Below are 14,223 nucleotides of genomic sequence, written 5' to 3'. Positions count from 1 at the left end.
TGATGATGATGATGATGATGATGATAATAATAATAATAATAGTAATAATAATTTCTAATTGATGTATCAATACCAGCAGATGACAACGTGTCTCTAAAAGAAATGGAGAAACTTTCAAAATACAAAGAACTGGAAATAGAGGTAACTCGAATGTGGAATCTAAAAACAGAAACAATTCCTATCATAGTAGGTGTATTAGGCATGATAAAAAAATATTTAGACAAATACATAACAAAAACATCAGGACTTACAAACACATATAACATACAGAAAATTGCACTACTAGGCACTGCATACATCCTACGCAGAACACTTTCAATACAGTAACCATCAGAGCATCACAACAAATCACAGCACATACCCAAGGCACCCAGAACTGCACTCGGTAGTGAAGAGAAAGCACGCTATAAAAATAAAACTACTGAATAATAGTAATAATAATAATAATAATAAGGACCTACATACAATGGAAGCTATGCACACACTATAGAATAACACCAGAAAAAAGATGGTATAGGTACACGCCAGAAAAGATCACAGAAATGAGAAAGCAACATTACACAGATAGAGAAATTGAGGCCAATAGGCCGGACATAATTGACAGAGATCATGAAGGAAAAAATGCATTCTGATTGATGTATCAATACCAACAGATGACAACGTTCCTCTAAAAGAAATGGAAAAACTTTCAAAATACAAAGACCTGGAAACAGAGGTATCTCGAAAGTGGAGTCTGAAAGCAGAAACAATTCCTATCATAGTAGGTGCATTAGGCATGATAAAAAAATATTCAGACAAATACATAAGAAAAACACCAGGACTTACAAATATATATAGCATAAAGAAAATAGCACTCGTAGGTACCGCACACATTCTACGTAAAGCACTTTCAATACAGTAACCATCAGAGCATCACAACAAACCACAGCACATACCCAAGGTACACAGAGCTGTGCTCGGTAGTGAAGTGAAAGCATGTGATATCAATAAGATTATGATGATGATGATGATTAATGATGATGATTGATGATGATGTTAATGTTGATGGTGATGATGATAATACATAAGTGTTATATTCATGCAATAAAATTGTTTTACTTTCCAGACAGAAACGAGTGCACAGGGAACCCATGCGGGGCACATGGGAGATGCACCAACAATCACGGATCCTACACATGTGTCTGTAATCCAGGATTCGAGTTCAGCGGAACAACATGCATTGGTAAGTAAAGCAGAACAGACATCATGCTTATAGGTGTAACTGGATTCAAGTTATATTAATAATAATAATAATAATAATAATAATAATAAAAAGGCTTTTGATAGCCTACCACATAGCTGGATTAGGAAATGCCTGGAAATGTATAAGATAGCACCTACTCTGTGAAACTTTTTCACTGTAAGTATGAGATCATGGAGAACCACACTAACTCTGAACAGTGACAATGAATCCCTAAATGCTGGTGATGTAAAACTTTTGTGTGGCATTTTCCAGGGTGACTCACTGTCACCACTCCTCTTTTGTTTAGCCTTAATACCTCTCTCAAAACTGCTCAATGACGCGCAGTACGGGTATAAAATGTTGGATAAAAATATAAATCATCTCATTTACATGGATGATTTAAAGCTCTTTTCAAAAAATGACCAACAACTCAAGGGCTTACTAGCGATTGTCAAACAATTCAGTGACGACATCAGAATGCAATTCGGCCTCGATAAATGTGCAAAAGCTACCTTTATCAAAGGAAAAATGACAGAAACATTTAACGTTAACCTTGACCAGCAGAATGTCATAAAAGAACTAGACCCAGCGGAGAGCTACAAGTACCTAGGGGTAATTGAAGGGAACGGAATAAGGCATTCAGAGATGAAGGAAAGGATCAGGAGAGAATGTTATCGAAGAGTGAGAGCAATACTGAAGACAGAGCTGAATGCAAGAAACAGGATCGAAGCGATCAATGCATCAGCCATACCAGTTGTGACTTACAGTTTCAATATCGTTAACTGGTCAATTACTGAAATATGTCAGCTTGACAGAAAAATAAGAAAACTGTTGACAATGCATAGAATGCACCACCCTAAGGCAGATACAGAACGACTTTATCTGCCAAGAAAAGAGGGAGGCCGTGGTCTTTTGCAACTGGCAATAACAATGAAGATTGCTACAATTGGCCTAGACACCTACCTGAACAACTCTGAGGACTGGATGTTAAAACTTGTCTCAAAACATGAAAACAAGAAAGCATCATACTCAGTAACAAAACAGGCAGAGGAATATCTAAGTGAATTCTGAATACAACAAATTTCGGAATTAGAGATAGACATACAAGAAACAAGCACAGAAAAAGCTAAACGCATGAAAACCCGTGCCAAAACTGCGGCCTTAGATATTCTGAATAATAAATGGCAAGAAAAACCTCTCTATGGCAAATACCCAAAGAGAGCGAATAATGCAGATATTGATAAAGCCCTGACCCATCAATGGCTAATGGCCTCTGGCTTAAAATCTGAAACAGAAGGGTTTATCATCGCAGCTCAAGATCAATGCCTACCAACAAGAAACTACCAGGCCAACATATTAAAGAACGGCAGTAGCCCAACATGTCGTTTATGCCGACAACAAAATGAAACCATTGATCATGTTGTCTCCAAGTGCAGTCTTCTTGCGCCTACAGAGTACCTCAGCAGGCATGATAGACCTGCACAATATATTCACTGGGTAATTTGCAAAAACCTGGATTTGCCCCATGGAAAAAACTGGTGGGAACACAATCCACCTCCAGTGCTTGAAAATGACCACATCTCACTCCTCTGGAACTTCACCATTCAAACTGACAAAAAGATAGATGCAAACAGGCCAGACATCATATAGAAAGACTTCAGACAAAGAACATGCCTCCTCATTGATATGACTGTCCCAATCGATATAAACGTATCTGTCAAGACCTACCAAAAACTGAGCAAATATAAAGATCTTGAAATAGAAATCAGCAAAATGTGGAAGCTGAAGACTAAAACAATACCTGTTGTCATAGGGAAAGATAGCGAAAGGGGCTGATTGCTACCTAATTCAGATACCAGGAAACCCCGAAATGGCAGAAATTCAAGAGATAGTGCTCATGGGAACTGCTCATATTTTATGGCATGGATATAAATCTTATGTATAATCATTATCATCATCATCATCATCAATCATCAATCATCATTTATCATCATAATCAATCATCATTATCATTCATCATCATAAATGAACAATCATCATTATCAAAATACTCTCCAAGTAATCCCAAGGTTTGAAACAAACTTTTTTTTTTAAACTATGTATTAGACATTCACTAGAACAACACCAAAAAAAACCCTAAATATATGGCACACTAGGCATAACAACAACGTGAACTTCCCACCTGTTGTGTCTTGAGGTCACTGGGTGACACTTGGAGCCAACTTGTACAAACATAAAGCAAAAGTCAAACATAGAATAATAATATTAATAATGATTGTTCATTGATAATGATGATTCTTCATTTATGATGATGATTGATAATGATGATTGATGATGATGATTGATGATGATGATTGATGACGATTGATCATTGATGATGATGATGATGATGATACAAAAGATTTATATCCATGCCATAAAATTGTTTTACTTCCCAGACACAGACGAGTGCACAGGAGACCCATGCGGGGAAAAGGGGAAATGCACCAACACACAAGGATCCTACACATGTGACTGTAATGCAGGGTACGAGTTCCGCTAATGATGATTAATGATGATCATTCATTGATGAGGATGATTGATGATGATGATTAATGATGATTGATGATGAGGATGATGCTCATGATTATGATTATTCATTGATGATGATGATGATGATGATGATTGATGATGATGATTGATGATGATGATTGATGATGATGATTGATGATGATGATTGATGATGATTGATCATTGATGATGATGATGATGATACAAAAGATTTATATCCTTGCCATAAAATTGTTTTACTTCCCAGACACAGACGAGTGCACAGGAGACGCATGCGGGGAAAAGGGGAAATGCACCAACACACAAGGATCCTACACATGTGACTGTAATGCAGGGTACGAGTTCCGCTAATGATGATTAATGATGATCATTCATTGATGATGATGATTGATGATGATGATTAATGATGATTGATGATGAGGATGATGCTCATGATTATGATGATTATTCATTGATGATGATGATGATGATGATGATTGATGATGATGATTGATGATGATGATTGATGATGATGATTGATGATGATGATTGATGATGATTGATCATTGATGATGATGATGATGATACAAAAGATTTATATCCTTGCCATAAAATTGTTTTACTTTCCAGACACAGACGAGTGCAAAGGAGACCCATGCGGGGAAAAGGGGAAATGCACCAACACACAAGGATCCTACACATGTGACTGTAATGCAGGGTACGAGTTCCGCGATACAACATGCGTTGGTAAGTAAAGCAGAACAGACATCACGCGTATAGGTGTAACTGGATTCAAGTTACATTAATAATAATAATAATAATAATAATGTCGGTGATGTTGATGATAATGGTGGTGATGATTATGATGTTGCTAATGATTATGATGTTTAATGATGATCATTCATTGATGATGATGATTGATGATGATGATTAATGATGATTGATGATGATGATGATGCTCATGATTATGATGATCATTCATTGATGATGATTGATGATGATGATTGATGATGATTGATCATTGATGATGATGATGATGATGATACAAAAGATTTATATCCATGCCATAAAATTGTTTTGCTTTCCAGACACAGACGAGTGCAAAGGAGACCCATGCGGGGAAAAGGGGAAATGCACCAACACACAAGGATCCTACACATGTGACTGTAATGCAGGGTACGAGTTCCGTGAAACAACATGCGTTGGTAAGTAAAGCAGAACAGACATCACGCGTATAGGTGTAACTGGATTCAAGTTATATTAATAATAATAATAACAATAATGTCGATGATGTTGGTGATGATGGTGGTGATGATTATGATGTTGCTAATGATTATGATGTTTAATGATGATCATTCATTGATGATGATGATTGCTGATGATGATTAATGATGATTGATGATGATGATGATGCTCATGATTATGATGATTGATGATGATTGATCATTGATGATGATGATGATGATACAAAATATTTATATACATGCCATAAAATTGTTTTGCTTTCCAGACACAAACGAGTGCAAAGGAGACCCATGCGGGGAAAAGGGGAAATGCACCAACACACAAGGATCCTACACATGTGACTGTAATACAGGGTACGAATTCCGTGAAACAACATGCGTTGGTAAGTAAAGCAGAACAGACATCACGCGTATAGGTGTAACTGGATTCAAGTTATATTAGTAATAATAATAATAATAATGTCGATGATGTTGGTGATGATGGTGGTGATAATGGTGGTGATGATTATGATGTTGCTAATGATTATGATGTTTAATGATGATGATTCATTGATGATGATGATTGATGATGATGATTGATGATGATGATTGATGATGATTGATCATTGATGATGATGATGATGATGATGATTAATGATGATTGATGATGATGATGATGCTCATGATTATGATGATCATTCATTGATGATGATGATTGATGATGATGATTGATGATGATTGATCATTGATGATGATGATGATGATACAAAAGATTTATATCCATGCCATAAAATTGTTTTTTTTACCAGACACAGACGAGTGCCACAAAGGAGACCATGGGGGGAAAAGGGGAAATGCACCCACACACAAGGATCCTACACATGTGACTGTAATGCAGGGTACGAGTTCCGCGATACAACATGCGTTGGTAAGTAAAGCAGAACAGACATCACGCGTATAGGTGTAACTGGATTCAAGTTATATTAGTAATAATAATAATAATAATGTCGATGATGTTGAGATGATGGTGGTGATAATGGTGGTGATGATTATGATGTTGCTAATGATGATGTATTAATGATGATCATTCATTGATGATGATGATTGATGATGATGATTAATGATGATTGATGATGATGATGATGCTCATGATTATGATGATCATTCATTGATGATGATGATTGATGATGATGATTGATGATGATGATTGATGATGATTGATCATTGATGATGATGATGATGATACAAAAGATTTATATCCATGCCATAAAATTGTTTTACTTTCCAGACACAGACGAGTGCAAAGGAGACCCATGCGGGGAAAAGGGGAAATGCACCAACACACAAGGATCCTACACATGTGACTGTAATGCAGGGTACGAGTTCCGTGAAACAACATGCGTTGGTAAGTAAAGCAGAACAGACATCACGCGTATAGGTGTAACTGGATTCAAGTTATATTAATAATAATAATAATAATAATAATGTCGATGATGTTGGTGATGATGGTGGTGATAATGGTGGTGATGATTATGATGTTGCTAATGATTATGATGTTTAATGATGATCATTCATTGATGATGATGATTGATGATGATGATTAATGATGATTGATGATGATGATGATGCTCATGATTATGATGATCATTCATTGATGATGATGATTGATGATGATGATTGATGATGATGATTGATGATGATTGATCATTGATGATGATGATGATGATACAAAAGATTTATATCCATGCCATAAAATTGTATTACTTTCCAGACACAGACGAGTGCAAAGGAGACCCATGCGGGGAAAAGGGGAAATGCACCAACACACAAGGATCCTACACATGTGACTGTAATGCAGGGTACGAGTTCCGCGAAAAAGAATGCGTTGGTAAGTAAAGCAGAACAGACATCACGCGTATAGGTGTAACTGGATTCAAGATATATTAATAATAATAATAATAATAATAATGTCGATGATGTAGATGATGGTGGTGATAATGGTGGTGATGATTATGATGTTGCTAATGATTATGATGTTTAATGATGATCATTCATTGATGATGATGATTGATGATGATGATGATGCTCATGATTATGATGATCATTCATTGATGATGATGATTGATGATGATGATTGATGATGATTGATCATTGATGATGATGATGATGATACAAAAGATTTATATACGTGCCATAAAATTGTTTTGCTTTCCAGACACAGACGAGTGCAAAGGAGACCCATGCGGGGAAAAGGGGAAATGCACCAACACACAAGGATCCTACACATGTGACTGTAATGCAGGGTACGTGTTCCGTGAAAATGAAACAAATGCGTTGGTAAGTAAAGCAGAACAGACATCACGCGTATAGGTGTAACTGGATTCAAGTTATATTAATAATAATAATAATAATAATATGTCGATGATGTTGGTGATGATGGCGGTGATAATGGTGTGGTGATGATTATGATGTTGCTAATGATTATGATGTTTAATGATGATCATTCATTGATGATGATGATTGATGATGATGATTATGATGATTGATGATGATGATGATGCTCATGATTATGATGATCATTCATTGATGATGATGATTGATGATGATGATTGATGATGATGATTGATGATGATTGATCATTGATGATGATGATGATGATACAAAAGATTTATATCCATGCCATAAAATTGTTTTACTTTCCAGACACCGACGAGTGCACAGGAGACCCATGCGGGGAGAAGGGGAAATGCACCAACACACAAGGATCCTACACATGTGACTGTAATGCAGGGTACGAGTTCCGTGAAACAACATGCGTTGGTAAGTAAAGCAGAACAGACATCACGCGTATAGGTGTAACTGGATTCAAGATATATTAATAATAATAACAATAATAATGTCGATGATGTTGGTGATGATGGTGGTGATAATGGTGGTGATGATTATGATGTTGCTAATGATTATGATGTTTAATGATGATCATTCATTGATGATGATGATTGATGATGATGATTAATGATGATTGATGATTGATGATGATGCTCATGATTATGATATAATCATCATTGATGATGATGATTGATGATGATGATTGATGATGATGATTGATGATGATTGATCATTGATGATGATGATGATGATACAAAAGATTTATATCCATGCCATAAAATTGTATTACTTTCCAGACACAGACGAGTGCAAAGGAGACCCATGCGGGGAAAAGGGGAAATGCACCAACACACAAGGATCCTACACATGTGACTGTAATGCAGGGTACGAGTTCCGCGAAAGAACATGCGTTGGTAAGTAAAGCAGAACAGACATCACGCGTATAGGTGTAACTGGATTCAAGATATATTGATAATAATAATAATAATAATGTCGATGATGTAGATGATGGTGGTGATAATGGTGGTGATGATTATGATGTTGCTAATGATTATGATGTTTAATGATGATCATTCATTGATGATGATGATTGATGATGATGATGATGCTCATGATTATGATGATCATTCATTGATGATGATGATTGATGATGATGATTGATGATGATGATTGATGATGATTGATCATTGATGATGATGATGATGATACAAAAGATTTATATCCATGCCATAAAATTGTTTTACTTTCCAGACACAGACGAGTGCACAGGAGACCCATGCGGGGGAAAGGGGAAATGCACCAACACACAAGGATCCTACATATGTGACTGTAATGCAGGGTACGAGTTCCGTGAAACAACATGCGTTGGTAAGTAAAGCAGAACAGACATCACGCGTATAGGTGTAACTGGATTCAAGTTATATTAGTAATAATAATAATGATAATGTCGTTGATGTTGATGATGGTGGTGATAATGGTGGTGATGATTATGACGTTGCTAATGATTATGATGTTTAATGATGATAATTCATTGATGATGATGATTAACGATGATTGATGATGATGATGATGCTCATGATTATGATGATCATTCATTGATGATGATGATTGATGATGATGATTGATGATGATTGATCATTGATGATGATGATGATGATACAAAAGATTTATATACGTGCCATAAAATTGTTTTGCTTTCCAGACACAGACGAGTGCAAAGGAGACCCATGCGGGGAAAAGGGGAAAAGGGGAAATGCACCAACACACAAGGATCCTACACATGTGACTGTAATGCAGGGTACGAGTTCCGTGAAACAACATGCGTTGGTAAGTAAAGCAGAACAGACATCACGCGTATAGGTGTAACTGGATTCAAGTTATATTATAATAATAATAATAATAATAATAATGTCGATGATGTTGGTGATGATGGTGGTCATAATGGTGGTGATGATTATGATGTTGCTAATGATTATGATGTTAATGATGATCATTCATGGATGATGATGATGATGATGATGATTAATGATGATTGATGATGATGATGATGCTCATGATTATGATGATCATTCATGATGATGATGATTGATGATGATGATGATGATGATGATTGATGATGATTGATCATTGATGATGATGATGATGATGATGATTAATGATGATGCTCATGATTATGATGATCATTCATTAATGATGATGATTGATGATGATGATTGATGATGATTGATCATTGATGATGATGATGATGATACAAAAGATTTATATCCATGCCATAAAATTGTTTTACTTTCCAGACACAGACGAGTGCAAAGGAGACCCTGCGGGGAAAAGGGGAAATGCAACCAAACACAAGGATCCTACACATGTGACTGTAATGCAGGGTACGAGTTCCGCGAAACGAAACAACATGCGTTGGTAAGTAAAGCAGAACAGACATCACGCGTATAGGTGTAACTGGATTCAAGTTATATCAGTAATAATAATAATAATAATGTCGATGATGTTGGTGATGATGGTGGTGATAATACTGGTGATGATTATGATGTTGCTAATGATTATGATGTTTAATGATGATAATTCATTGATGATGATGATGATGATGATGATTAATGATGATTGATGATGATGATGATGCTCATGATTATGATGATCGTTCATTGACGATGATGATTGATGATGATGATTGATGATGATGATTGATGATGATGATTGATGATGATTGATCATTGATGATGATGATGATGATACAAAAGATTTATATCCATGCCATAAAATTGTTTTACTTTCCAGACACAGACGAGTGCAAAGGAGACCCATGCGGGGAAAAGGGGAAGTGCACCAACACACAAGGATCCTACACATGTGACTGTAATGCAGGGTACGAGTTCCGCAAAACAACATGCGTTGGTAAGTAAAGCAGAACAGACATCACGCGTATAGGTGTAACTGGATTCAAGATATATTAATAATAATAATAATAATAATGTCGATGATGTTTGATGATGGTGGTGATAATGGTGGTGATGATTATGATGTTGCTAATGATTATGATGTTTAATTATGATCATTCATTGATGATGATGATTGATGATGATGATTAATGATGATTGATGATGATGATGATGCTCATGATTATGATGATCATTCATTGATGATGATGATGATGATGATGATTGATGATGATGATTGATGATGATTGATCATGATGATGATGATGATGACACAAAAGATTTATATCCATGCCATAAAATTGTTTTACTTTCCAGACACAGACGAGTGCAAAGGAGACCCATGCGGGGAAAAGGGGAAATGCACCAACACACAAGGATCCTACACATGTGACTGTAACGCAGGGTACGAGTTCCGCGAAACAACATGCGTTGGTAAGTAAAGCAGAACAGACATCACGCGTATATGTGTAACTGGATTCAAGTTATATTAATAATAATAATAATAATAATAATAATGTCGATGATGTTGGTGATGATGGTGGTCATAATGGTGGTGATGATTATGATGTTGCTAATGATTATGATGTTTAATGATGATCATTCATTGATGATGATGATTGATGATTAACATTAATGATGATTGATGATGATGATGATGCTCATGATTATGATGATCATTCATTGAAGATGATTATTGATGATGATGATTGATGATGATGATTGATGATGATTGATCATTGATGATGATGATAATGATACAAAAGATTTATATCCATGCCATAAAATTGTTTTACTTTCCAGACACAGACGAGTGCAAAGGAGACCCATGCGGGGAAAAGGGGAAATGCACCAACACACAAGGATCCTACAACATGTGACTGTAATGCAGGGTACGAGTTCCGCGAAAGAACATGCGTTGGTAAGTAAAGCAGAACAGACATCACGCGTATAGGTGTAACTGGATTCAAGATATATTAATAATATAATAATAATAATGTCGATGATGTAGATGATGGTGGTGATAATGGTGGTGATGATTATGATGTTGCTAATGATTATGATGTTTAATGATGATCATTCATTGATGATGATGATTGATGATGATGATGATGCTCATGATTATGATGATTCATGATGATGATGATTGATTGATGATGATGATTGATGATGATGATTGATGATGATTGATCATTGATGATGATGATGATGATACAAAAGATTTATATCCATGCCATAAAATTGTTTTACTTTCCAGACACAGACGAGTGCAAAGGAGACCCATGCGGGGGAAAGGGGAAATGCACCAACACACAAGGATCCTACACATGTGACTGTAATGCAGGGTACGAGTTCCGCGAAACAACATGCGTTGGTAAGTAAAGCAGAACAGACATCACGCGTATAGGCGTAACTGGATTCAAGTTATATTAATAATAATAATAATAATAATGTCGATGATGTTGATGATGGTGGTGATAATGGTGGTGATGATTATGACGTTGCTAATGATTATGATGTTTAATGATGATCATTCATTGATGATGATGATTGATGATGATGATGATGCTCATGATTATGATGATCATTCATTGATGATGATGATTGATGATGATGATTGATGATGATTGATCATTGATGATGATGATGATGATACAAAAGATTTATAACGTGCCATAAAATTGTTTTGCTTTCCAGACACAGACGAGTGCCAAGGAGACCCATGCGGGGAAAAGGGGAAATGCACCAACACACAAGGATCCTACACATGTGACTGTAATGCAGGGTACGAGTTCCGTGAAACAACATGCGTTGGTAAGTAAAGCAGAACAGACATCACGCGTATAGGTGTAACTGGATTCAAGTTATATTAATAATAATAATAATAATAATGTCGTTGATGTTGATGATGGTGGTGATAATGGTGGTGATGATTATGACGTTGCTAATGATTATGATGTTTAATGATGATAATTCATTGATGATGATGATTAACGATGATTGATGATGATGATGATGCTCATGATTATGATGATCATTCATTGATGATGATGATTGATGATGATGATTGATGATGATTGATCATTGATGATGATGATGATGATACAAAAGATTTATATACGTGCCATAAAATTGTTTTGCTTTCCAGACACAGACGAGTGCAAAGGAGACCCATGCGGGGAAAAGGGGAAATGCACCAACACACAAGGATCCTACACATGTGACTGTAATGCAGGGTACGAGTTCCGTGAAACAACATGCGTTGGTAAGTAAAGCAGAACACATCACGCGTATAGGTGTAACTGGATTCAAGTTATATTAATAATAATAATAATAATAATAATGTCGATGATGTTGGTGATGATGGTGGTGATAATGGTGGTGATGATTATGATGTTGCTAATGATTATGATGTTTAATGATGATGATTCATTGATGATGATGATTGATGATGATGATTGATGATGATGATGATGATGATTGATGATGATGATGATGATGATGATGATGATAATGATGATTGATGATGATGATGCTGAATGATTATGATGATCATTCATTGATGATGATGATTGATGATGATGATTGATGATGATTGATCATTGATGATGATGATGATGATACAAAAGATTTATATCCATGCCATAAAATTGTTTTACTTTCCAGACACAGACGAGTGCAAAGGAGACCCATGCGGGGAAAAGGGGAAATGCACCAACACACAAGGATCCTACACATGTGACTGTAATGCAGGGTACGAGTTCCGTGAAACAACATGCGTTGGTAAGTAAAGCAGAACAGACATCACGCGTATAGGTGTAACTGGATTCAAGATATATTAATAATAATAACAATAATAATGTCGATGATGTTGGTGATGATGGTGGTGATAATGGTGGTGATGATTATGATGTTGCTAATGATTATGATGTTTAATGATCATTCATTGATGATGATGATTGATGATGATGATTAATGATGATTGATGATGATGATGATGCTCATGATTATGATGATCATTCATTGATGATGATGATTGATGATGATGATTGATGATGATGATTGATGATGATTGATCATTGATGATGATGATGATGATACAAAAGATTTATATCCATGCCATAAAATTGTTTTACTTTCCAGACACAGACGAGTGCAAAGGAGACCCATGCGGGGAAAAGGGGAAATGCACCAACACACAAGGATCCTACACATGTGACTGTAATGCAGGGTACGAGTTCCGCGAAAGAACATGCGTTGGTAAGTAAAGCAGAACAGACATCACGCGTATAGGTGTAACTGGATTCAAGATATATTAATAATAATAATAATAATGTCGATGATGTAGATGATGGTGGTGATAATGGTGGTGATGATTATGATGTTGCTAATGATTATGATGTTTAATGATGATCATTCATTGATGATGATGATTGATGATGATGATGATGCTCATGATTATGATGATCATTCATTGATGATGATGATTGATGATGATGATTGATGATGATGATTGATGATGATTGATCATTGATGATGATGATGATGATACAAAAGATTTATATCCATGCCATAAAATTGTTTTACTTTCCAGACACAGACGAGTGCACAGGAGACCCATGCGGGGAAAAGGGGAAGTGCACCAACACACAAGGATCCTACACATGTGACTGTAATGCAGGGTACGAGTTCCGCGATACAACATGCGTTGGTAAGTAAAGCAGAACAGACATCACGCGTATAGGTGTAACTGGATTCAAGTTATATTAGTAATAATAATAATAATAATAATGTCGATGATGTTGGTGATGATGTGGTGATAATGGTGGTGATGATTATGATGTTGCTAATGATTATGATGTTTAATTATGATCATTCATTGATGATTGATTGATGATATGATTAATGATGA

At 35.8% G+C, this 14,223-nt stretch overlaps 1 protein-coding gene across 1 annotated transcript in view; it reads left to right on the top strand.

Moving 5' to 3' along the window:
* LOC115216537 (fibrillin-2-like) overlaps positions 1-14,223 on the top strand; it is a 48,194-nt gene that overhangs the window by 15,441 nt on the left and 18,530 nt on the right. Inside the window, exons 3-24 of the mRNA XM_036506241.1 lie at positions 1,106-1,222; positions 4,020-4,107; positions 4,382-4,498; positions 4,840-4,956; positions 5,262-5,382; positions 5,784-5,902; positions 6,263-6,379; positions 6,746-6,862; positions 7,678-7,794; positions 8,160-8,276; positions 8,614-8,734; positions 9,065-9,189; positions 9,657-9,733; positions 10,153-10,269; positions 10,629-10,745; positions 11,115-11,232; positions 11,569-11,685; positions 12,009-12,125; positions 12,460-12,576; positions 12,978-13,094; positions 13,455-13,571; positions 13,906-14,022. Of these exons, the coding sequence (XP_036362134.1) occupies positions 1,106-1,222; positions 4,020-4,107; positions 4,382-4,498; positions 4,840-4,956; positions 5,262-5,382; positions 5,784-5,902; positions 6,263-6,379; positions 6,746-6,862; positions 7,678-7,794; positions 8,160-8,276; positions 8,614-8,734; positions 9,065-9,189; positions 9,657-9,733; positions 10,153-10,269; positions 10,629-10,745; positions 11,115-11,232; positions 11,569-11,685; positions 12,009-12,125; positions 12,460-12,576; positions 12,978-13,094; positions 13,455-13,571; positions 13,906-14,022 (2,524 nt within the window). The remainder of the gene's footprint in view (positions 1-1,105; positions 1,223-4,019; positions 4,108-4,381; positions 4,499-4,839; positions 4,957-5,261; positions 5,383-5,783; positions 5,903-6,262; positions 6,380-6,745; positions 6,863-7,677; positions 7,795-8,159; positions 8,277-8,613; positions 8,735-9,064; positions 9,190-9,656; positions 9,734-10,152; positions 10,270-10,628; positions 10,746-11,114; positions 11,233-11,568; positions 11,686-12,008; positions 12,126-12,459; positions 12,577-12,977; positions 13,095-13,454; positions 13,572-13,905; positions 14,023-14,223) is intronic.

Source organism: Octopus sinensis, linkage group LG10, assembly GCF_006345805.1.
Source record: "Octopus sinensis linkage group LG10, ASM634580v1, whole genome shotgun sequence".
Taxonomy (NCBI): Eukaryota; Metazoa; Mollusca; class Cephalopoda; order Octopoda; family Octopodidae; genus Octopus; species Octopus sinensis.
The sequence above is the reverse complement of the archived record's forward strand: the minus strand, read 5'-3'. Positions and strand labels throughout refer to the sequence as shown.